The following is a 27,323-nucleotide window of genomic DNA, read 5'->3' as shown; positions in this document are numbered from 1 at the left end:
GGAATTGTCCTAACCCAATAACAGACTTTTAATGACTCACTACACAACAGGAAAAGTGAATGACCCCCCTCCCCCCCAAAAAATGGATTTGAGCTAACCCAAACGGCTGCTGCCGGTGCACTGGAGCAGAACATTTTGCCTTGAGGCCATTGGTAAGAGTTGAAGTAACGCCACTTGCTTGATTTCAGTCTCACAGCAAATGTGAGTAAAAAAGCAGTTCTTACAATAAGAGGATCCTTGTTGATGTCATGGAGATCCAGAGACAGGATGTGATCCTTGCTACCAATGTACATGCGGTCATAGTCCTCATCCATCCGCAAGATCCGGTAATCAGAAGTGTTGAGGAGGTAGGCAAAATGATGAGCAGTGCCAGTAGATCTCAGCTCTGTTGGGAGGAAGAAATAATCTCAGTTTTGGAAAAAAAAAAGTCACATTCAACTAAATGTTCTTTGTGGCACTCCTATATATCCGTTTGGAGTTATCTGATGGTTTTCCACGAACAATGCTGTAACTTAACCCCACGCATTAGGAAGAAGTGCCACTGAGTGTCTGTCACAAGGTGTTGATAGCTTAATACCACCTGAGTAGATGTGAAGATCCGTAAAGTCTTTCATCAAAGGTTGTCTATGACTAGCATGAAAGAGACATTGTCAGGTGAAATCCTCAAATGATACACCACACATAAGCCCCTTACACGCTGGCCATATAAGCAGTTTTGTGTTTGAGGTACCGACGAGCAATGGAGTGTTGAAGCTGACACTCGAATATGCCATCTTCAGAGCTAGTATCAGAGATGTAACACCGCTATTAAGGAGAGGATCAAGTTTAACACCCGAGATTCACTGCTCGTGAAAGGGACGTGAAGAAATACTGGGAAGCCCATGTAAACACGCATGGAGTTTTGATGGTGGGTTTTAGGCGTCTTCATTCCTACTGGACATTGTTTTCAACTTGTGCCTTTGGTAACACAATGCGGTAAACATGTCCTTTCATGTCGAGAGCAACCCAATCTGCAACAGCAACCCGTTGGAGTGTTTGTTTGATAAGGTCTTTTGGGTTCAGCAACCTCCTACGAGCCAAGCACGGAGGCCATGCCACACCATGGGCAAACACATTCCTCTACAATCAATACGGGGACAGGCATTCGTGGTTCCAATTTTCATACTGTTGGAGAAAATCAGAAGTTCCTCTTGAACTAGAGGTAAGCTGTATTTCTCTTTTGTCTCCATTCTACAGACAAGATCAAGCTGAAAGAGAGAACGGCATTTCGAGGTTATCCAGAATCTGGTTTTGTTGATTTCAGAGCCCAAAATGTGGTGGAAAGAAACCAGAGGATTATCTGGAGTATACACAAATACGTTAATTATAATTAATGTGATCTGTGATCTCAACTATTTTAATGATGTTCACTAGTTTTGAAAGACTTGCTGCTGCATGACATGCTTGAAATTGGGAAACATCGCTTTCAACTTTCAACATGTCCATCTTCAAATAAAGACCTTTACAAAGCGACTCACCATGGAAGCTGATTCTACTCAACTATTTAGCTAGAAGTACATTTAAAAGAGTTCCTATAATAGGTTTAAAAAATGACATTTGCTATATGTGGGAGGTTTGACTTCATAACAGTGCCCACCAAGGGAATGTTTACACGTCAACGAAGAGATGGACAGCTGTCAAAGCCTTGTGCAGTGGAACTACAACATGTGGCCTGACCCTGATTATTTGTGTTGGGGACTTAAGTTGAATGATGACTCCCCATACACCAAGTCGAGCTGCTGTGTTTGTGTGTCTGTGTGTGTCTTGACTAAGAACACAACGGCCAGACACATATTGCACTTGCACACCCATTCCGAGGGCCAATCAAAGTCCTTCCTGACGCAGGTTTTCACCAACTTTCCAGTATGTTTGTTGAAGCTGGATGAGATCTTCTGCCAGCTGAGGCGGGAATGTGAACAGTACATAGCAACAACTTCCTGTATACAGAACTACACAGTAGAGAACAAGCATGCGTAACCCAAGCTTATAATCATCTGATAAATACAGTATATGGTGTGGTCCAAATGTACTACGCAGCATGTCAAGATTGGCCTCTGACTGGATGCTCTACTTTTTAAATACAGTCCATAGCTGCATGAATTGAACACCTAATGTATGAGGTGACGGTGACGCCTGTGGGGGAACTTTGCTCTTTCATTAGATTGAATAACTCAGAGCTTAAGTTAAGACTCTGGCAACGTTTGGACCTGACATTAATGTGCATCTCAGGTGGTGATCCGATTACAAGTGGACACGTTAGCTCACGCCTGGCATCTGAGTATGACTAAACATGTGCCTCTAGTGACCACTTGTGATTAGATGTCATTCTACTGCTCTATAAACACAAACGCTGACATCATTTATTTTTACGTGTAAAGACAACTGTGATTTTAAGGAGCAGTAAGCAGTCTTAGACGTGCCATGCCTCGCTTGAAAAAGGTTTTACAAACTGCTTTGAAAACGTGCATAAAGGGTCCATTAATATAGCAAGTAGATGGTTTGCATGCACGATTCTTTGTGAAATGTGTGTGTGTGTGTATGTGTGTGAATCGATAGGGTTTCCTCATGATGTTATGCAGTGTACGGTTTGGTTAACTTTGTTGGGTCTACACTCACACAGGGGGGCTTTGTCTCTTGAAATGACCAAATCCCTCTATGGACTGGCAATATTGCGATTAGTGGTGAAAGTAAAGCAGGGAGGCAATAAGATCCTTGCACTCAGCAACATCTTGACTTCAAGTCATGCACCTGTACACTGGTACTTGTGTGCAGGTGGGCAGATAGGAACATGAGCTCTGTCTTCAGGTTTAAAAAAAAAAAAAAAGCACCCAAACTGCTCAGTCTGCTGAACACAGACAAGTGTTCTTTCTCAAACCATCTGTAGATGGTGAATATGGTGATGGGCAAAAAAGACAGACATGTTCCAAATACTAAATTCAAAATAATTAAAACACACACCGTTACCAATGACAGAGCAGTGCATTTTCTTGTTGAAGGCTGACAGGGAACAACTGGAGTTTCATGATGAGGGATATCAAAAGTGAGTAGTCTTTGACACTGAATAGGGAGGGAACAATGAGGAGTGATGATGAGCCAAGCGTGGCGCAATCACCTGCTCAAGTTTTTGATCTGTGGATTGCTCTTTGTGAAGCATGTCAAGTCCCTGCGACGCAAAAACTGTGGGCAAAAACCTCCTGTCTAAGAATAAATATCAGAACATTGCTGGAACAAACAAAAACAACTTGTGGACTTGGAAGCCCTTTATACAACAATAGGCCATTTGGAGCCTGCAAGCACAACTATTTTATGACAAATCTCAAAGTTTTGAAACAGACTTTTTTCTGTTCAAACACGGAAATTGCAAATATGGGAAATAGGATGACATGTACATGCATGTTAAATGCTCAGTCCGGGCATGTGTGAGAATGTCACAACTGAGTATTGAATGAACAATTCTGTCTGTTAAGTAAAACTATAGTTTGCGTAGTCTAGTCCAAACTGTAGTTGGTCTGGTCTTGCAGTAGTGTGCTATTGCAAAAAAAAAAAAAAAAAAAAACGACAAATCAAATAAAACTAATCCCATAGTTCAATTAATCAAACTGTAAACCCACACACTATACTGCCAAAGGTTCTTCAAAAGATATTTCAGATAACAGCCAAGAGGACAAGCAGTTAGTGTACTTACGCAAAATGTTTCTTAATCAAGAGCCAACTACTGGCCTGCCATTTGTGTCACTGTGATTTCAGTCCTTTATGAAGAATCAGATGAGATTGCTTTGTCGATCATCCCGTCGTTTGCGAGCGAACACTTAAAAAACAAAAAAAAAAACACAATAATAAAATCATTGCTGTTTTAACTATGTAGTCATCTCAAAGTAGCCGAAATCATTACATAAGTGGATACCTGGTTCGACTGAAAGCTCCAGTGTTTTAGTCATTAAGAGATCGATACACCCTACTAACCTCCAGCACATCACATACATACTGTACATGTTGGTTGCCCTAAGCTGTGTCCTGAGGTGGTTTCCAACTGTTAGAGGACTATTAGATCACACGCCAGAAGGGCAGGAGCAATAATTGGGGGGGTTTAAGTGCAGGTGGGAACGGTGTCATGCTCTCACACATCAAAGGCAGCTTGTGTCAGGATTCCCCACCAAATATTTTCAGGGTTAAAGAGGGGCGGGGAGTGTAACAAATCGATTGTCTCAAAAATACCTCTTACACTTGTCCAGCAATGATGGAACTACCTATCAAAAGTTAATTGCAATAGGCGGTGCAAAGTGTCATTGGTGAAATGACGAATCAGATACGTACATGTAATGCAACAACAGACTTTGAATGTTTCCAACTATTAAAGGCAGGAGTGTTATGCCTCATTCAGACTTGTACTTTGAATGTATGAAAATATACTACGCATGTCCAAAAAGGTGGAAACAAAGCTGTATTTTTTGCTTGTTTGATCCATGATAATTTTTACTAGTGCATAAGACAAAACTGAAAACCACTTTCTGATGGCTAGCTTTGATTTAGTATTTGAAAACACTTTCTCCCAACAAAGGCAGGGCTCTACACTAACTTTTCATCTGGCAGGACTGGTGCGACCAACTTTCTTAATTGGTCACACACCAACACATGATTTGGTTGTGCCTTTCTTTTTTTTTAATTTGCAGATATGTAAGGGGCATTAGAAAATAATTTACAAATAGTGTTGACCCCTAACCTGCCCTGTCCCCCATAAATAGCAAAAAAAAAATGGATGCCTATTGAAATGTACTGCGGGGGAAATGTTTTTTTTTAACCCCCCAAATTGTTTTTAAACAAACCCTGACAAATATTCAAAAAATATTTCTGCAAAAAATGAAGGCGATATGGGTGGGGAAATCCCAGCAAATATTAAAAGACATTAAAAAAATAAGAATAAAAGTAAAAAAAATTATGTGAACATGCGAATCCACGGGTGTCGAACCATGAGTATGCAGGGTTTGGCTGTATATTTTAAAATACTGTATCACATAATATGCTGGAGGATCTTAACTGGGGCTACACAGATTTTTGACAGGGTTCTAGCACACCTAACGCAAGAGGGCCGTGCTGTCTCTAAAATGGCCATGATTGTAGACACAATTGTCACAAGTGGCTCCTGTCCAGCATCTTATATCTTAAGTAGTTGCGGCTTTCCATGTTATCTATTCAGCTGAAGTTTCTCACAGTGATACCCAGTATTAGCAGGATAAGGAAATACCAAATACAGTGGAATAGCAATCAATGAACACACCATCAGGAAGATTAGGAAACCCACTTTTGTATTTGGTGTGTATCCACTAGATGTGGCTGCTTTTTGTAAAAAAAAAATCCAAGCTCTAATCAGTGGAGTCACAGCACCTTCCCACACTAAGCAGTGGCCTTCTGCACTATTTGGCGGGTTGTTTAGATTTGTGTCACACTTCAAAGGCAATAAAGGAGATGACGCCATACTTAAAGTATGTGATTTCTGTGTTTGAGGTTAGCTTTGCTAGTAAATGAAAAGGAACAGCATCTGCGCCACCTGTGATCTGCAGGTTAGCGACACGCTGGACTGGAGAATAATGGAGCAGCTAGGCCACTATGTGTCACATCAGATATGCAACATTCATCAAATAAGATTAGCCACCCACCATAGCACATTTATTAATACATTGTTGAAAAAAAAATAGTAACTGATTTACATGACGGATAGACTGGCCTCACAGTGGGATTTGACTTCGTCCTATTCAACATGACCTTGATATGTAAGCACTTTATGAATCGTTACAAAATTGTCAGAAATATGAAAGAATATCCCTATACCACTCAACCGATGCTAACAGCTAATATGATAAAACATACATTGACCCACAACACAGCAAGACCTTCACAATTAGAGGTGGGTATGTTATAATTTTACTGGTCCGTCATTCGTGAGTCCAACATTCTTCGTGATAAATTGTAATTGTCAGTCCGTTTGTCCATCGGTCCGTCAATTAAATCCGTCAGTTAGGCCGTCAGACGTCCGTTGTTCCGTCAGTCGCCCCCCCACCACAGAAACATCAGAAAACAGGCATCCTCCAGTGACGGACCATCAGTGACGGATACCGATTACACTGACGGGTGAAAAGCCCCTTCCGTCATTCATCAGTCTGTCTTTTTTAAAAGGTGTCCCGTTATTCATCGTCATCAAAACGGGCATCCATCAGTGACGGATTGACAGACCAGTCCGTCATTCTGACGGAATACCCACCTCTGTGCACAACATACAGTCCTATACTGCTGCAAACTCGTTGAACTGAATTGAGTCAAACAAAACTGAACAAAATTAACTTTGGAAAGGAAGAATTTTGATACAATTAACCCAGAATCTAGACAGGGAAACATTTATAAAATAAAAACTTTCAATTAGTGAATTTTATGTCTATTTCTATTTTTAAGTTGTAAGTTGTAAGTTGCGGAATAAAGTTGAGCTGCTTGACTATGACCCTTTTGTATTCCGATGCTGTGAGCTCTTTCACAAGAGAAAAGGTGTAACCTTTTCATGTCTCAACAAGTTACACATGATCCTTTATAATGGGTAAGCTATACGAGTGCTAACATATCACTAACCTTCTTCATTAACAACCACTCCTGACCCCATGGGGTCCTGAGTTGCACTGTTAAGCTCAGTGTCCTTTTGAGGGATGACACTTCTTGTTTGCCACCATAGGCACCTCGTTACCACCATACCCCCTTGGTCTCCTGACGCTCTCCTGCCGACCTGGGGTGCTCACCCACTCTATAATTAGGATTCACCGTAAGCCGCATCCCTCGCCTATCCCCTGTCACTCCTTTGCTAATGGCACCAATTTGTATTCGCTGTCAGCTCTGATGAGCTCTCATGCGAAAAGATGGCCTTATCACAGAGCTTCTGGCTACCATCACCTAAGCTCCGCTGTTGGCTGCCAAGCCCTGAATGCTGATGGACAGGCAAAAATGGGGGGGAAGGAGAACCTGGTGACATGTGTCTCAATTTTCAAGTCCATTCTAAAAGTACCTAGACAATATGGCATGAAAATGTCGATTCATGTTATCTAATTCACAGAAATCAGTGCCGTATCCGTCCACCACAATTGTTGGGACAATGTTGTCAACTGTAAATTACACTTCGCAAATAGAGGACTATGGTATAGTCCCAAAGTTCAAATCTACTTGTGGTTCCCAGTATCTGTAAAAATAGAACAGGAGGCAGGACCTTCAAATATCCTGCTCCTCTCCGATGGAACCATCTTTCAAGTTTGGTCTGCAAGGCAGACACTTTTAAACACAAAATAAAATTAAATGAATCATTCCGCATTGATAAAGCACATGGGGAGAGCTGACCTATGGTCATGTCATCTTATTCCTACTTTCTGATTTACAGTTCTGTCTGTCAGACATTGGATGGACGGTCTTGACTACGGAATCTGTGGAATGGAAAACTTTCTTTTTGAGAACAGGTTCCCAGTAATTTGATTCCTAAGAATCCTTTGTTTGGTTGACCTGACAATTTCGCTTATCAATTCCACTTATGTCACAAATGAGTGATGCCATTGCACACAGGAAGTGTAGTTTGGTTCTGAACTTTTCCAACATGCCGCTACCATAGCATCTAATCTTTTATCATTGACATCTTTATTTTGATGTGTGGGGGTATTGTCTTAGCTCTATTTCTACACTAAAGTTGCGTCCAAGACAGTAACACAACATTAGCGCTTCTATTATGTCATTCTTGTGCCTCACTCTCCAGGCATGACCAATTCATCCACACTTACAATAATGGAGCGGTTAGCCTACCTGTTTGATTGACCGTAAATCGATTAGCCATGTATGGAGAGTGGTTTGCGGAGATCATATGCTCAAGGGGCAACTCCCGTATTACTGTTACGGCTGGTCACGTGTTTAATGAGTTCAAACGGGTTCTGTGCAGTTTGCATGTGTAACGGATGCTAGCTCATACTGAGCAAAAGGGCATGCGTCAAACCTCACTCCTCAAGAGCCTCCAGAGTAGTGAGGGATGAGATCAGATGGTTTGACAGAGAGCGGTAACATCTTTAGTAATTGTTAGGCTCAAACTATCAGATTCAGAGCCTCGGCGGACATGTTTAAGTATAGCAAAAGTAACATTTCACTTTAATTGTGACAAAGCTTGTCCCGGCATCCCCTGCCAGCAGCAATCACATCATTCAAAACAGGCATGTTTGTCTGAAACGGGTACTGTCTGAGGACTATGCGATTGTGAAATGTGAGACGAGAACTTTCAGGGAAGGAGATCCCCCCAAGAGAGTCTTCTTATAATAGCACACATCTGCACAAGCAGGATTGAGTTTTAACTGATGGTTTTATTAATGGTCTCCAGCTCAGCATATATTACCTTTGTCCCATTCCACATGTCAGTTCCTCCGGCCATCATCATCTTCCGTGAGAATTTGCTAACAACTGATTGCTTGACTATATAAAATAATATGCACTATTTTCTTGATTGATTTACAGTAAATAGTTGAATTCCCCAGCATGAGCAGGCTTTCATGAATGCTGGTCAGCAGGGTTACTGTAGCCCGAGCCAGGAGACATGAGCAGATCACAGGTCAATGGAAAGCAGTGGCAATGCTTTATGTTCTGGTTTAATCTGGGATTAGCTCAGGGTCAGGGTTATCTCTCCTCAGCCTGAGTGGAATCAGGAAACAGGGATTGCCTGGGGTGGAGTGGCATTACAGGATAGCCTGCCCAGAATCACAGCCAGCATGTGTTTGACAGTGCCGAAGGACACTGATTGTCAAAATGTGTCCGTCCCAATGAACACGAGGTTGTGTACTCCCAGCCCTTCTGGCAATTCCAAACCCACATGTTCCTGCTCGGTAGGGATTCACATGCTTTTAGGCCACAAATTACTGCACCCAAATCATAAATCATTGGTACATCGTATCTGTCGAGCCACGTTTATGCATACCTTCTGGTTTCCTGACTACAGGTTGCGTGGTAAATTAATTTTAATACGACACTACAGTAAACATACAGAACGTCTGAGACTGTATCAAAGAATTGTGTGTACCAGAAATCGACCAAGTGTGTAAAGTCAGCAGAGGAATTGTGAGAAGACAAGACGACTGAATATTAAGGCCTGCCTGAATGAGCAATATTCCCTTTACACATTATCTTGGCAGGTCTCAGACTCATGTCAAAAAATAATCCCCACATTCTGGACACACTCAAGGGAGAGACACACTCCACATCCTTGCGCGGTGTCTTGGAAACAGACACAGATATGAGTTTAGGACAGTTTTGCTGTAATGAAGACGGAACCCCCTCTCTCCCACTGTGGAATGTTGCAACAATGAATATGTCTTGAAAATCAGTCACTGTGGGAATGTTGGAACTTTGAAAAATACTTGACACGTAACCAAAAACAAAACCAGTAGATTTCAAAAATACTAAAAGCTATTAAAAATGTCCAACTCTGGGGTTTAATTTTCATTGTGAAATGTGTCACGAGTCAGACACCAAACGAGCGAAATATCCTCACTCAGCATTAACATATGTATCCTGCTCATCTAACAACAGATATGTGACCAAATATTTTTTACTTTGTGATGTATAAAATGTATTTTTATATGTGGTGACCACCATGAGTGGAAGGGTGGCTCCCTAGCGCCCTCTATTGACCAGCCGCCACTATAAAGGCCCTCATCATTATGAAATTATATCTCATTCATGTTAACTGTCAAGATACACAAAATCCATTGGAAGAGTTCCAATTTCGCTTGTGAATCTTTCTCATGTTGTCTGTTTTCTTCTCTGCAGTCAAACAATTACTTACAAGAACACAGCCGTTCACTTCTTTGAAAAAAAAAAACTACCATTCTAGCTAAGAAACCTATGGGGGGCACAAAATGTCTTCAATGAGACAATCACTGCCTCAGGTGCATCCTGACAAGTCAGTGGATTTACAAGTAGAAAAACACAGGATGCAGCAGCCTCTGGATGTGGCACCCACTGCCATGCCCCAGAGCTCTGAATGCGTTATTTGCTGAAGCAGTGTGGGGTCACAATGTGGGAGTCCTGTTGTTCCAGCCCCTTCATGAGAATGACAGGAAAGTAGGACAGATGGTGACAGCAGCCATTGTGGCTCTGCGCCAGGTTTCTTCCTACCACTATGCTCATGCTACTCCCTCACATTGTGAGGTGCCACCTTAGCACTGATCCTCCTGTTCTTCAGGGGGGAGCATGGTGAATAAGTCGGATCAATAGATACCTAAGATGAAAAGCGTGAACCATTCTTTATTATCGGGTTGGATGATCATCAAGACATAGTTGGTCTAGAGAAGTGCTGATGAAAATGGGATCCGGTTGTGTTTTGTCATTTTCCTTTTGGGTGCGAGTTCGCTTCCACAATTGGCCGTTGGTGGTCGCGCTGTTGATTGCTTTCTTGAAATAATGACAAAAAGATACTTGACTCGATCAAGCAGGTTCTTGATTCTGATCATGGCTCATACCTCTCTGCGTGGAGTTTGCATGTTCTCCCTGTGCTAGAGTGTGTTTACTACAGTTTCTTGGATGTTAAAAGGAACACAGCTGACAAGGAACCAGATAAAACCATAGAAAATAGTGACTGAATGAATGAATGAACAAAAACCATGTGGTTGCGGAAAAAGCGAAAGAATCATCCATTAATTGTAATTATTTCAGTTCTTCTACAAGAGTAGTTTCTCATTACGCTAGTTAGAATTTATAACCCTCTGGTGTTTAAACACATATTCTTCTCATCGTCCTACAGTGGATGCCTGCTGCTCTCTCTAAACAAGTGGGTTGTAATCCGAATAAAAAGGTTAGTCTTGCGACAACTTGCATGCCATTCCAAATCAGGACAAAGCAAGCCCACAAAAAGTTTGGGGAAAGCCCTTTGTTCACTCATTGTTCAAACAGTGGTAGACAGTTGAGTTTGCATGTGGCCAAACCTTCCCAGACAGGAAGTGGGATTAGAAGACAAATCCTACATTTCAAAAGTATACGTCAGCACAGTCACTACATTTTGCCTCATCACTTTCTTTCTATTCAAAGAGCATTCATCTGAATTAAACGTGATTAGTCTTCAACAAACAGCTTTGTGTTTCTGGCTGCTATCGTCTCTCTGGAGCACTCGACCAAGGGAAGTCCAGACCGGGCTGCATCACCCATAGGGTCACAGCATTAACCCCTTGTGTATACACCACTGTTCAACAGACACTGCAGGTCGCCTGTGCTGAGGTCCCAAAACAGCAAAGGGTAAAATGCCCTAATTCCAACATGCACTGTGTCGGTATAAGCTTGCTGTTCCTAAAGCGCGGTTGTTTTTAAAGGTACTCTAAGACTCTCGGCTCTTATCCCGTTTCCGAGGCAGAACGAGATAATTGGTTCTTGAAAGAAGTAAATCATTAATCTAGTGGGAGGAGTTGTCCCCGCCTGACCAAAGGCATATAATAGATCTTCTAGGCATGATTTGCACTGTAGGTCCAAGTACCCAATTCTGAATGAATGCTTGTATACAGTTATTTATAGTGTTTCCGAAGAAACCGACGCTCCGCAAGCATCAACTCCAGGTAGGAGGTAAACAATAGTACATAAATATAAAAATATTAAACTTAACCCACTGTTTAGTTGGGAAGACTCCTCCCCCGCCACTGATTTATTGTAAATGAGGGTAACCTCGACACCACTCTATTTGACGCAGTCTGCAATTATTTTGCTCATTTAATGATTGACGCATCTGTAAAGTACCATATTTAGACGATATCTGGCTGTCTATGCTTTTTCTGTCTTTTAGATTTTGTTTGTTGGGCAGATGCATATGTATATAAACGTATACATGTCAACAATCAACACGTTCAGAACGACAACTTTGCATCGATGTCTTGATTCGATTCTTCACTTGCCTTGGCAGATATCTGTATCAGAATTTAATACATCTTTAAGAGGCTTGATTCTAATCTGAAGATAGTTGAATCCATGCAGGTTTTTGATTCATTTTGCCATGGTGCATATCAGAATTGTGCCATTGGAGAGCAAAGGCAGGCAACCCTCTGTACCAATGTGAAGTGGTTCAAGGGAGATAATGGATAAGAGGCGGTGAAGGTGGGAAGAGGATGGTGCGGATGTCGGCTCAGTGAGTTCGCCAAGCTGATTTAGCCATCCCAGTTTGTCACTGTTAATCTCTGTGCAACTAACAGGCTGATAGAATCAGACTGATAACTGCAGGAGATGGATAGAGTAAGAATAAGACCAAGTGAGAGACGATGTGATGTGGAAGTGTGTTTGTTTGTGTGTGTGAGTGCTCTTCAGGGCAATGGCATGCATTATTGGGCCTTATGGGTTTTTTTCACACATGTAACGATTATATGCATAGCATGCCATTACACAGACGCACAGACACAAATCAGATGGCAAAGACAAATACAAAACCAAAATGGTCATTTAATCATTCTGACATTTTACTGCTGCACTGATGTTGTTTTTAGCTTTTGCAGACAGCATTAGTTGGTTGCACGCTTTAATCAGTACCCAATTTGTTCTTTCAGACTTGTTTGTTTTGTTTATAGATGGACACAGTTTGTCTCAGCCCAACCTTCCGGCGCTAAGTCAAAAGCTAAAGGGACAAAACATGCCTTCATCATTTGTCACTGCTTTGCCTTGCTGCTCTGCTTCCCACAGAAGTAATCAAAGTAACCTCGAAGCGCAAGTTGAAATAGCAACTGTCAATCACTGATTACCAGGAGGCTTTACACATTCACTTAAGGGCTCTACTTTCAAATTTGATCAATATCAGACAAAATACAGTAAGAAAGTAACACATGAGTTAGTATTAATGGAACACACTAAGCCCCAGAGAGAACACAGCCTTGAAAACAAGGATCCAGAAGAATGTGAGGAGGCATGTGTGTCAGCACACCCTACTGTTTACGTCAAACCACATAATGATATTTGTTAAATAGGTGCTGTAAACCAGTGAGGGCCCTAGTTTTGGGCCCAGCGCAAGACTAGTAATAATAATAATGTATTCAATGACATGATTTCTACAATGATTCAGAGAGTTCAATGCATTCAGTTGCCATGTTTGTGAATGAATTACGATGGCATCCACCGCACATATCCACAGAACTCAGAATCCGTCTGCCTGCAATTCGATCAAGTTCACCAAAATCACATTACACCAACTACACCCCAACTTTGACCTTCTTCCACTTGGTCTAAAGTTCAGTCTACTTTCAGCCATCAAATTATCAAGTGCGCTAGGGCTATGTAAAAGAAAATGCCCTTGATCCGCCGGAATGCCCAGCATGGCCCAGCGTGGTCTACCAAATTCCCAAACATGCGAAAGTAGGCTTGCACTGGCATGAAAATCAAGATGCAGCAGTTTTAACGCCAAGTGTATGTTTCTGTGGGCCAAATCTATTCTGCACACCCCTACCAGAGATAATTCAGAAAAATAATTTAGGGAAGTAAAAGCAATGCCCTCAGTGTACCCCACACACCTTGCACTTCCCTTCAACATTGTTCTTCCTCATTAAGCAAAAGGAAAACTACTAATCTCAGTCACGCCTGAGGTGACAACCACACAGGGTAACAAACATTGACAGTTTGACAGCTGAGGAAATGTACTGAAGTATGACAAAATCTCAATTTTTAATGACCAGTCAGACTCTCCACAGTTGACTTTCAATTCAAAACAGAGAGACACACCTGTCAGTCTTGATATTTGACTGACAGGCTGCATATCCTACACTATGACCTCTGCATGAGCGATTCCAGCAGGGGCTAATATGAGCTACAGACCTGAAAAGGTTTTTTTCCAATAGATTTCTGACACAAATAAAAGACCACACATCTTGCCTTCTTCAAAATTAAAAATGAGAACAAGGCGATTAATAAATGTTGATGGTGGTTCCTACTGTACATGTAATTGGAAGATACATTTAAAGTCTGGTTTGAGTTGCAGTGAGAAAACAGCGAGTTGAACAACCTCCTCCACACGGGGAAAAAGCATATTCCAAAGAAAAACCCGACTCTTGATTACTGTGTGCATTAATTGAATGACATTTCTTTTCCAATCAAGATAAACAGGGTATCGATTCTGGTAATTAGGGAGACTCTGTGTTGATGGCATCTTTCAAAAATACTGTCAATTGATCGGATTTGAATACAAACATACACCATGTGCGTGCTCGGTTGCCGGTGACTCTCTTCACTTCCCTTTCAAACCTGGAGGCAACCGACCGCTGTCAACAAAAGCTTCTCTCCCAGGAATTGCATGTTTCTCTCAAACATTTTAATTGACAACAAGTGAGACAAGTCACAACAGACTTTGTGGTAAACCAGTTGGATGATCTTGACAAAGTCGAGTCATCACGAGGGCTGTATTACTTGTCCCTCTGCCAGAAATTGATTGCCAGCAAGAGAAAGCATTTGAGGTTTTAAAATGCACACAGATTGTCAAATAATTCTCCACACACATGAACATCTCTGTAATATTCAAATATTTTTAGAGTCTGTGTAATATTCTCTCAGTTCATTAGTGAAATTAAAAACTGACAGCTGTCAGTCTGCCTCTTTATTCACAACCTTGCAACAATATGCAATTAACTTCTACATCACGATAAGGATTTGTGGGAGATGAAATGATGTATATTACAATTTATAAGGGTCATGATGGTTCTTAGTCCATTGCATGAAAAAATGTCAATGGAAAAATAATTATTTTTTTAGTCTCAACGTGATACTATAATATTTTATCAACTTAGTACTGATTCTAGACCTCACAGTGGAACCAGCAAAATAAAATTAAAGTCGAATTGTTAGCATGTTTTTAACAGGAATGGAAGCACCGAGCACAGTAAACAAACAAACAAGTATTATGCAAGATAAAATTAGTTGACGAAGATTCAAACTATTCGAAGTGTAAAAATAAGATACATTCCGCAGGAGTTATAAATTGTGAGGAAAACAATTTGAAAGGGGTAAAAATCAGCTGCATTCAAAACAGGGTTCAAGTTATAAATACAGAACTACAGGAGCCCTGATTGTCTCTCTTTATAGGGGGCTCGGGGGCCCTTCGTGGTAGGCTTTTCAGGGGCTCGGGTGTGCTTTGTGGGAGCTTGGCTCCCATTGGCTTCCATATAACTCGAATCATGATCCAGTCATGACAGCTCTATTCATAGATGCTTCAGACTCGCCCTCTGATGAAAGTCAATTTCCTCAACACCTCAAGAGGCCATTGCCAAGCTGCCAGTTCATGTTGCTAAGCGAGATCAGGGATGTGTTAAAATAAAAGCAATGAGGAGGCAGAGGTTAGCCCCAGGAGTGAAAGGCTTGTTGCTGCATCGATACTAATCCTGCTGCCTGCTGTTATTTTCGAACATGTCAGAACTCGATCCTCCTCCGGCTATGTCTTAACTATTTGCAAGGATGTTAACTTTACCTTAATGGAATAGCTGTGATTATATGCATAATAAGTATATCATTGGACTAGCATGTGGATTTACTATACTACTGTATGCTAATCTAATTTTCCTTGATGTTCAAGCACATTCACTTTAGCCTCCGGAACAAACACATTGACCATTTAACCACCTCAGTAACAAAAATGCATTCACATTCACAAACAAAGAGTCTTGTTACTGTCACAAGGTAGCCAAATGTAATGGTTTGATATTTCCATATAGCAAAGCAATGAATCGGAATATTCCCTTGAGACTGTGGACAAACACATGAGTGAGATTTAAGGTGGCTATGTAGCCTCAACAGTCTTACTGAAGAGTTAAATCCATTGGGCATTCTATCCCCATAATGTGTCATTAGAAGTGTCACATCTCACTTACCCATCATTTATCACTCAGATCTAATTAATTCCAATCAATTACCTTTTCTCAATGCCTCTTCCGCATTTAGAAAAACAGCACGATCTCATTCACTCCTGCTTGTTTGTCTATCTTCCACCAGCTATTTTTTTTCATCTTGATGGGTTGTCTGCATCGAAAAGCCATCGCTCACCACGGGATCCAGGCATGTGACAGAGGTGGGTGCTGGAATCTTTCTCTGGTCCCACACTCTGAAGGGATTGGGACTAACTGCCTGAATTGTGGGTGTTAAAATAACTGACTGTCTGACAGACCATCAAACACAGGGGTAACATTGCACCTAAAGTAAGATTAGGACATTTACTGTAGCGGTGAAAGGGACACCGATAAAACAATCATTACAAGTGTATGCAAGTCTAATTAACAGCAGATGGGCCCGGCGCGAAATGCTCGATCATGGAATATGGTCACACGATAAAGGCGATAGGAAATGTGTGTGTCAGCTGCAATGTATTCCCAGGAAAAGCAAATAAAGTCCCAACCGATGCAACTCACTAACTCCTTTGCGAGCACTTTCGCTGGGAGATAAAAAATATATAATGTATGTCAAAAGGGTATGAAGACTGAGGGAGTGAAACTGGATCCAAACTGTAGCACAGTGGAGAGGCTTTGGATTGTCTCCTAGAATGGGTTGTAGGGGGGGGGGGTGGGGGGGTCAAGGAGAAGTTAGAGTGAAATCCTAGTCCATACCCTGTGTGGCTAGTTACGCTGTGAACATTTCTCTGTCTCTGCCTCCCTCGGTCACAACAGTTCATCTTGGACTCGAGGCCGTTTGTCTTTCAGAGAGGAAATGCAAAGCAGGCTACTTGGAAACTCTGGGAAACACCACAGGACTTTCCCGGGGGGGGGATATTAAATATGCTCACTGAAAGTCACATGGTAAACTGGCAATAAAGTATTCATTACCTTTCCATTGAATGGCTAAGTAGAAAAACAAGCAATTGGGAAGTCAAACATGGATTTAGTAGTACCACCCTCTCACTCAACCATTTACAAAACAATGAGGGATCTCATAGCCGTAGAGCTTATGCATCTTGCTCGAGCAAGCAAGGAAATGATACAAATAAAAGGAGGTGTGGCCAAGCAAAACGAGCAACATGAGGCTATTACCAAATAGTTTTATCGACACTCCCTGTAATACTCATAATCCTCTGTCATTTGCATCACCCACTATCTCTTCAGCACAATGCCAGAACAGGGTCATTGAATTTAAACAGCTACTTCTGACATGTTCCCCTCAATGTAAAGACCTCATTTTTCACCTCCATTCTAACCTGTTGTCCTCTCTTAACAGCCCCACAGTGTGCTCTTTGAACGTGGACTGGGGAATCTATAAGATTCACCGAGGAGGTCCAGCGGGAGGCTGTGCGCCACATTCATTGACCAAAACAAGTCGGATGCCAGTTTGATGGCCTCCCCCAGGTCTCCCAGAGCGTGAATGAACTTCTCTGAATAAGACCCAAACCTACACGAATGCCCCTGCAGCTTTAGCTCCTTCACTGGGCAATAGTGTGTGGGTGAGGCCCAAAAACAACAACAAGGAGAATTGCATGCCAGAGTCCCCCTGTTTCACTTCGTCACCAATCACAGGGAGGCACCGCCAAGGGAGAGAGTCAAAAAGGATGGGTCATTGACAAAAAAAGCCTCCCAGGGGGTCACCGCTGACTCCGGACAAGTCTGAATGGATGTTAACTAAAGTCCATCCTCACACATTATAATTAACGCCTACTCCAAAAACAAGAAAATCAGCATTTCAAAACCACAGGACTACAAAGACATCAAAGTGCAATCGTTGTATTGCACCCAAGGGCTCTTATGCTAGTAACTCTTCAGTGTCATCCAAATAGCCTCATTTCCTCTCATACTGTAGTGTACTCTCAGAGAGAGACTCTCTCTCTCTCTCTCTCTATTATCTCCATCCATGGGGCATGCGTATGGCCCAGTTGGATCCACAAACGTGTCTAATCTGACTGGACTGTTATTCAATTCGTCACTTTAAAACAGGCTGAACAGCAACCCAGAGACAATCACATTTCTAGACGTGCTTGTGCAGTGTCCCGTTTGCACACAATTTTACAATAGTCAAAAGGTTTGTCGTTCTGTTATATGCGTAGATCCTTTTGAGATGGTCTGAGGGGTCAAACAAAGAAAGTTTTCTGTTCATTCATAAAAACATTCATCAAACTGACAAGTCTCCCAAGCTTGGCAGAAATCATCTGCAGACTTTTCCCCGACAGCTTTTTCATTTCAGGATAGAACCCAGTTTTGTTGTACGAGGGTTTGCCATATGGAATCATTTATTGCACCCAAATGTTTTTTTTTGTTTGTTTTTTTATGACAGGCTGAAGATAAACGTCCATGATTTAAATGGAAGTGCATAAAAGAAGGTACAACAGTGGCCGGGAGTAAGTGATTCATCTAATTTTGTATTTTAAGCCTAGTGAGGAGTGGTTTGGGTATCAGGCAACAGATGCAACAATATGTCCATGAAACACAAGACTGACGAACAACACTCTGTTCTCAGTCTTTTGGAAAGCCGGTCTCAGTTTCATGGAGGCCGGCCACAGATGGAGCCTGTAACCTGAATCAGGATGCTGTACAGGTGTAACACCCTCAAAAGAAACCGCAAAGTACAGTGTAGACCAACTTCAGCACATGCTAAAATAGAGTAGAGCTGCCATGCCAGAAAACCCAAACACTGTGATTTTACAGTTCCAGTGTGAAAGGTTAAAGAGCCGGAATTGCTTTAGGAAACAGAGAATTCCAAGAGGGTTTAACTTGCACTAATGGAATTCTGCCAATTTCACTTTTTGTCTGTGCTATCTTTGAATCACCTGCAATGCAATATAGCCAGTTAACAGATGTTAGAGAATGACGGATACTATTTATTTTTAATCAAACATACGACCACCCAAGCAGCATTTGTTTCCCTTTGACCCCCACTGTAAAACAATCCAATATTATTATGAGCTAAATGCTGTCTGAAACCGTTTTGAATTGATGGTGTGAGTCGAGTCCTTATTTGCAAAAAAAGATTCAAGGTGGACATAACGAAAGGCTTTTGGTGGATAACAACACTTTGGTGTTACACCTGTGGCTGTGGTGAAGAGAGGGGATCGGAATAGGGTCCTGTGGGATTTTGCCAAATGTCAAACAGTTCATAATTTGAATACAAAGCAACACATTTATGCCAAATTTAAATGTGGTTATACATTTTTAATGTAAAGTTAAGGATTGAATTATTGGACAGAAAAGGTAAGTCAATGTGACTTTTCAGTTCCATAGTGTAGTTGCTGTTGTCCATTGATAAATCTCCCAAGTAGGGGTCATATGTTAGGTTAGAGGTGCTCACAGACATGTAGCTCGTCGATCTCCAATTTCTCACCTGCCATCTTACCATCAATCGACCCACAGTCTAGATTTCAATTTAGCACAAACCCTACCACAATGGTGCTTCTGTTTCTCGCAAGAGAACACGCACAAGTAAGAAGTGCCTAATAATCGAAGATTAACAACAACAATCCGCATCTCAAAGACTTAAACACACTCAATGGTTTTGGTTTTGCACTAAGCTCCTTGCCAGCTAACAGCAACACGCCGTAAAGTGGCCTTTGCAGCTCGATCACACCAACGTGAAAGGTGCACTGTACCGAGATGTGTTTGTACTAAACTGACATCACCACTTGTATAGATAACAGTAGAACACATTTTTACTTTGCTATAAGCTGACTTCCTGCGCAGGCAGAGAAAAGATGAGATCTGACAATTATTGTACCAAATGCTTTTTTTTTTTTTTTTTTTGGTCATGGCTCTGATGCCATCTTTATTTAGACTTATTTAGAACGCCCTGTTACACAAAAGCAACACAGTACATGAGTAGTGATTTTCATTGGCTTTTACATATGGTCTGACAGATTTGTAAAATCAGCACTAGCGTAAAAATGGTGCATGTTTAAAGTATTGGGTGAAATCAGAAATGCAGAGAAGAAACAAAAAAACACAAGAGCAAGTTACAAGTTATTAGAGACAATCACCTTGAATTAGATTGTGGAACAATAATAACCTCGATTAACATTCTGCACAGGAACACCATCACATGGACTTCTAGAAGAAAACTCAGTTAACAGCAGCTTAGCTGTGATCAAAGTAAAGATAATTACTCATTGTACGACTAATGTGGAGTATATAGAAAGTAGCCACTGGAGTGTGTTGTGTGAACAATGGTAATAACCATTTAAACATTTACTAGTTTAAGTGACGAAGCAGTAGTAAATGGACACTCCCAGAGATGAACTGACAGTGAACTGCTGACAACAATCCAGAGTGGATGATGCACTTCTAAACTTCCTTTCAGTTCACATCTTCCTCGTATTTTTCCATTGCCAGGTTTTAAAGATCAAAATAGTGTCAACCCCCGCCGTTTGGCACTCTCAAATTCATCTATTACCCGATTTCTTCTGGTTCTCTTTTGCTCATCAATTTTGTTATTGAGAGAGCAGATGGCTAGCAACAAGCCAGTTAGCGTTGGTTGCGTAGCTAAAGCCTTTAGTTTCGCGCGTAGCTCGCCTAACTTGTCCTGTGTCCGTTGCTGTCTTAGTTACGTCAGCAGGCGGCAACTTCGTCCACTCGGGCTTGATGCTTTAGCGGCAGGAATGTCAGATAATTCCCAGAAGACCCTTTGTGTTGAATTATAGTAAGACATTTACTAACGTCAGCGTTTACTTTGGCCAACTATTTTGCAGATTTTGTAAAATGTTACAGACCAACCCCATAACTGAATCACAATCAGGTTAGGTTTGTGCATTTTCTGCACTATCAAATTGGAATAATGTACTGTTTTTGAATAAAGCGACGGAAATTTAAATATGTTTTTTATCGATTAATCACAAAAATAGTGGACAGATTCATCGATTATTAAAACAATTGTTAGTTGCAGCCCTTGTTGAGTTGTGAATAAAAGCTTGCCATGTGATCGAACCCCTTCATGCACAATAAGACAAGAGTGCAAGCACCAAACACAGGATCAGAATAAAAGAATAAAAGTGCCTGATTCAGGGTATTTTTTGTAGTGTAATTTTTTTTAAGGGTACAGTCATGTTTGCAGATGTTTGTAAGCCTTTGGAATGCTACTAAAGTGTTTTAGGATCACACTTTACAGGTAATTATGGTTTATTAATATAGGAAATTACAATAATATTTTTAGGGGAGTGTCAGTTATTACCAGGTATTTGTGGTCGGGCTCTGCCCCTCTCCCCCTCAAATAGTGCGTATCCCCTGTGGATACATTGGAAACATTATGACTGCAGAACAAGGGGCAGCACATACCAGAATTCAGCCTCAACATGAATATATGTTCACACACAAAGAATTTACCAGGGAATGGAAATAGGAGCATGCTTTCGACCATTTACTGTAATGTATGCAGATGAGTTGTCTTTGGAATAACAATTTAGCACTGCCACATGCACAAAAAAAAAATATCTGTGAGCTTGTGTATTGTGGCAAAGGTGACCCATATTCTGTTGTCCCAATGGATTTGGCCTTGATTTTATTGCAATGGGAGGGTGGTGGTCGAGTACCACAATGCTTACTATACAGTACTATAGTATGTCATTTTCTTCATATGTAGCAGATCAAAATTGCACATCGTGAAGGTTGACACGACATCATTCTCACAAAGAGTGGCAATCATGGGCAGAGATTTTTCACAGATGTCGACAAGAGTCACCCCAAGTAAAGGAAGGTGTTGCAGTCCAGATGAGACAGAGGTTTATGGACGGTTTAAAGGACTGAAATAGCACCATAATCATGGACTTAGCTTTGTATACACAGTACCTAATGCATGTGCTCAAATCTGTTGATAGATCATGCAGGCCAAAAGCAGAAATGCATATATATTTTGTAAAACATGGCCAAGCTTGATTGAGCAGGATACTAGTCCATCCGGAAAAGGTGTTGTTTTTAGTGTCTTTAGAGTGTGGCACTAGAGGGGAAAACCGGGCCTATTGAGCTGACATCTTAAAGGGTTTAAGTTACAAAGGCACTTGCATGACTTGAGTCTTAGGGAGGTCCACTGCTCTCACACAATCCTTCCACGTTAATGCTGTATCGCAGCAGACTGATGTACAGTGGGACCTCGCGTTACGAACGACCGCAAATGAAACAATTCGGCTCCGCACACATTTTTGGTAGAAAAAAAACAACTTGACTTTGGCACCGTTTTTGATTTGTAATTCGATTATTGGCATGGACAAGCAGGATCAGCTGTGCTTCTTTACGCCATGCGTAAACATCATTGACTTTGTGCCTCCTAAGAAAAGGAAAACTACTAGCGTTAGTGTTATAAAGACGCCCACACGAGTGGACTGGCCAATAGTCGAGAATTGTGAAAAAATATTTACCGAATTGTGACAGGTTTTGGCCTGACGCCAGCGATATACTTCTTCAAGTTACAAAAATGTAGCGTCATCCAAACGATTGCTTCCTTACTGAATAACAACCCCAAATTTATTTGAGTATTCACTCAAACTTGCAGACTTTTAGACGTTCCACGTTGACTTTCTTCATAAAATACAGTATCTCTCTCTGGACTTGCTGGCGACAGCAGTCTTGTCTCAACTAATCTTAAAATGTCAACTGATTACCTGGGGGTAGATTTGTTTCACTCCTGCACCTCCTTCATTGAAAACAGGTTTCTCATCTGACATTGATTACACCTTTCCTGCCTAAACTGGCAGTCTTCCTGCTAACTCTGCCCTTTCTCCTCAGTTTACTGGCACAAAATGCGTGATAAGCTTGGACAAAGTTCTACGTCTAAAGTTTCTTCCTCAGACCGTCTTGTCTTGTTGAAGACGATACAATTTCAAACATACAGTCCCACAACATCGTTGCCTGCATGCATTGATTGCATAAAAGCGGAGCGAACAACCGGAAGCCATATCGAAGTCATTTGATCCCATTTACTGCTTTAAAACAAAAGCTGAAAAAGACATTGAGGGTGTTGTTCAGAAGCTTTAAGCTGAAGTCAACCCAAATATATTTTTTTCCAGAATATGTTCTATGCAGGCTCACTTGTTGAAATATGAGTTAAGCAGCAAAATCCATGCCATTTTAGCCATCTCAGGAGGCTGCCATTTTATCATTTCTTTTTACTGAAAATGACATCACAAATGTTCAGGGCTCAAGTAATGACCAATCATGGCTCAACTTCAGAAAACAGCTGAGCTGTGATTGGTCGTTACCTGAGTACTGAGCAACTGTGTCATTTTCAATCGACAGAAGTGACAAAATGGCCGCCCCCAGAAATGGCTAAAACGGGTGGATTAACTCTTATTCCACAAATGCAATATTTTTCACAAAGCTATGTTTCAACTATAGTGGGCCTGCCTAGAACATATTCTTGAAAAAAATGTTTGGGTTGACTTCCCCTTTAAAGCAGCAATAATATTAATCACAAACAACAAATATCCAACACTCTTCTTCTTAAGTTGCAGCAAAGAGCTAAAACAAAAACCGCACATCATAATACATCAGAGGAAGTGCAGCCAGCTTGCCAAGGTGAGGACTACGCGGACCTCTCAAAAAGCAATTAAAGGAGATAGAGTCACGATATTGAATGCAGGGGGTGCACTCCTAGGAGAGAAGCAGCTTCAGCAGACGGTGAAATTCATATCGACTGGAGAGCCAAACACAAACAGGTAGTCAAGGCAGTCCAGCCTTTTTTTTTTTAAAAAACAAAATCAAGGAGTAGTGCCTGCCTCAGACTGCAAATTATGTCAGTCGAGTTCATCCGTCAGGGATGTGCCAATTCGAAATGAAGTAGTTTTGCTATGAACTGGTTCCTACGGGCCGGAGAGAGAAAAGAAGGCACACAAATATACAATTGTCAAAAAACAAATACGAGCTCTGTGTAAAAAGCTGACTAAAATAATATTGGAAATGTAAAATGAAAAAGGAAAGGCTAGGCTCTGGATGTGCTCACTGATGTGTTAAATCCTTCTTGATTAAAGAAGGAAAACGACTTCAACAATGAACCGTGCCGGTCCACTTAATTAAGTCAACTTGTTGGAGGCAGCGCTGGGAAATGGAAAGCAAAGCAAACAGGGGCGCCGCTGCTCGCTCCCTCGGCTTTTCTCTTGATGCTAATCAAAGGCTTGATCTCCGAGCTGGACGGGCCTCGGGGATGTGGCTCTGCTTGACTGATCCTGGCAATTTGCTCTTGATAATGTGGTCTCTAACGCGGACCCCTACAGAATCCATCTCACCTAATCTGTACGGCCACTAGCACACAAACGCAGACCATAAAATACACATCGCCGAGGAATGATCACTTAATGGCCAATGAGTTATTACACATATATTGGTATTCCCCTGAATTATATAGGGAAGTGTAACAAATGTGATTAAATACAGTCTGCATTTAATTATCTTAAATGAGTGTAAAATGATCTTGAAATGTATTTTTGATTCTCTAATACACAGAGATACGCTGGAAGTCAGCGGTGGTAACTTATTGCATATAACGACTAAAGGTCTGAACAAGGACAGCAAACAAAAGACATATTATGCATATAACTTTTTCACCAATTTAAAAACACTCGCCATGTTTCTGAATGACACGTCTGTGATATGGTGTTTTGAAAATAAGTATCAAGAATAATGTACAGTGCAAATTTTTACAGCATTTTCTAAACAGTTCGGCGGCCGCCCAAAGCATCCAAGACAATGAAAGCATATGTTTGGCACTTGGACACAAAACACACAAAACTTAAAAAACCTTCAATTAAACATGATCAGGTCTTACCTTTGAAGGAGACAAAGACGCGAGGTGCAGCCAGGGGGTCATTGCTCATTGGGTTCCCCAGAGCAAAGCTGCACATTGCCAGGAGGGTGTGGACTGTCCGCAGACTGTGCAGCTGCATGGCCGATCGACTTCCAGTAGCACACAATCAGTGACTTAACCACACTCACAAAAAAAAAAAAAAAAAAAAAAAATCTGCAGGAACAAAATTGAGCCCATCAGAAAAAAATGCACATTAGAAGTCTGACAGATTCTTTTCCCTGTTTTTATTTATTAATTGATGTGAAATGTCAACTCGGTGGCTCCCGGGGGGCTCATCCCTGCAGGTTCTGGAACCGCAGCCCTCAACTTTAACTGAATGTCTCTCACAATCAATGGATGGTGATGGAACCTAGCCAAGTTTTTGGAGATTTGTTACACGTTTCCATTAGGGGAAAATAAAATGTGTGTATGTCTGTGTGTTTTCCATCTCCACAAAACAAAAGCACATTCCTATCTGATAACATAATTCAAAAGTAATCAGTCAAATTATGGTTTCACCTTATGCCACGTGCTATAAGACGTCCTCTACAGGGGACAATACAATGTATGGATGGAACAACCCAAAATAAAATAGTGCTGACATCTGTATAATGACAATATAGTGGTAGTGTCATGACGACTACACAAATATATTTCTGCCACACACACTTCACAGTTTGACTTGGTGTCCACTTTTCAAAAGTCTGCAAAGACAAAAAGGCTCCTAAATTGCTTTGCCAGAGTGAGTTTATGAGCAAAACCAGCTGTTTAAACCCCAGCTTTTTACTGACAATTTGTTAAGCAGCCAGCTGTTTATTCTGAGACCGAAGCCAAGTCCTTCACACCAGCAGATGAAATCAAACAAGGCATTGAGAGCAAATGACAATGAGGAGAGTAGAAGGTCAACTCTTTTCAAGGGAATCCATTAATGGTGTACTAAAAGGTAAACTTGCGTACTCCCATTTAGGATTTTACATATCGGAATGCATTCACCATGATTACAATTTCGGGTGCATCTTTCAGCCATTCAAGTAATAAATAATTCTGCATGCATATGCACATTGAATTCACCCACATTATGGACAAACAAATCAATCTCCCAAGTTGCTGGGAACTCAAGAGCTGATTATATATATTCCTCTGCGATCACATGAATTAAAATTTGAAAGGATGAGAGTGCAAACAATAAAAGGTGGGATGGAAATGTGGCTGAAATGGGATCTAGACTGAGACGCGTGTGTGACAGACTGGCAGTCTTGGCTCCACATGGCCGACAGAACAGTAAACAGTCTGGTGAGGTATTAGAGCACAAGTTTAACTGAAAAGCTTCAGTACAGTATTTCATTAAAAAAAAAAAAACTGTTAGTGGTCTAGCAGAACACCATTTCACTCAAATTGAAAATGTATACAGAAGTCAGTCAAATACTAGTTAATGGCAGAGGAAAATATGAAATAGTAGTCAAAATGGCATTATGGCAAGGAAAACAAAACAATACAGAAAATCACCTACCTGGCTATGACAGCGTCTAGATTAAAGGCCAAACTTCAGCGCCAGTGTGGCCAGTCCTTGAAACAAAAATCCAATATCGATCACTTCCGCGTCCAAGTTGCACCTCAATAATATTTAAATCCCGGTGCGGAGTCTGAACGCTCCGTTCAGCGGCAACGGTGTACCTGTTCGTCCTCACAGTTATATAAACACGGGAATAAAATTGAAAAAAAAAAAAAAAAACACAATCAAAAAGGGGAAATATTTACTTCAGCCTTGACAATGCACAAAAGGCTAGTAGCACAATCCACATCTCTTGGTGGGGCGGAAAGCAGCGTGGAACTAAGTCCCCGAGGTGGAAGAGGTCCAGACACTCAGCGTGGGTTCCTGCCCTGACGAAAAGTTGGCCACTCCTGACTGGAGAGAGGCAGGGCGGGAGCAGGTGGATGCGGGAGGCCGTCTTGCGGTGAACACACCCACGGGGCGGGCAACACCGCGGCGAGCCGCCCCTTCGCCTTCGCCTTCACCAGCCGGGGGGGGGGGGGGGGGGGGAGAACACACTTTTCCTTCGGCATTGTGCCTCTGTTTCCTATCAAAGCAAACTCCTGTTGACACTAGCGCATATGGAAAACGTAGGAAAAATACCCAGATTTTAAGATCAGTCTTGGTTGGCAACAGTATTATAGTAGTTCTTATACATTCACCACACACAATAATTGGTGAACCTGCAAGAGCTAATCTAATATAAACAAGTTATCAGTCTGTAGTTAAGGCAATGCTGCTCTTTTTTTTTTTTTTTTGAGTGACACTGACAGTTGATTTAAAATTAGTCTGTTATTGTGGTTGAAATCTGCATTGATCAAAATTTGGACCGTATCAGACGCGTTTCAATTAGTTATTAAGGGCACTAAAGAATTAGGGATTTATTAGTATATTGTCTTATTCATATAAATACTGTGTTAAAAGAAAACCTCTCCAACTCCATCAAAACTCTTTTGTTGAGACATTTTTTCTATAGGTATACAGTATTGATTATGAAGAGATACCTAATGATGTCCTGTGA

General features: G+C 41.3%; 1 protein-coding gene across 2 annotated transcripts in view; it reads right to left on the bottom strand.

Moving 5' to 3' along the window:
• Positions 1–26,662, bottom strand: part of LOC147142541 (semaphorin-3F-like) — a 45,336-nt gene extending 18,674 nt beyond the window's left edge. For both annotated transcript variants that reach the window (XM_086040442.1, XM_086040443.1), the window contains exons 1-3: positions 26,282–26,662; positions 24,754–24,945; positions 225–385 (exon numbers count right to left, since the gene is read on the bottom strand). In XM_086040442.1, coding sequence (XP_085896568.1) covers positions 225–385; positions 24,754–24,871 — 279 coding nt within the window. In that variant the 5' untranslated portion in view covers positions 24,872–24,945; positions 26,282–26,662. The remainder of the gene's footprint in view (positions 1–224; positions 386–24,753; positions 24,946–26,281) is intronic.
• Positions 26,663–27,323: the final 661 nt, after the last annotated feature.

Source organism: Filicampus tigris, chromosome 9, assembly GCF_054856515.1.
Source record: "Filicampus tigris isolate MCC_2025a chromosome 9, RoL_Ftig_1.0, whole genome shotgun sequence".
Lineage (NCBI taxonomy): Eukaryota > Metazoa > Chordata > Actinopteri > Syngnathiformes > Syngnathidae > Filicampus > Filicampus tigris.
The sequence above is the reverse complement of the archived record's forward strand: the minus strand, read 5'-3'. Positions and strand labels throughout refer to the sequence as shown.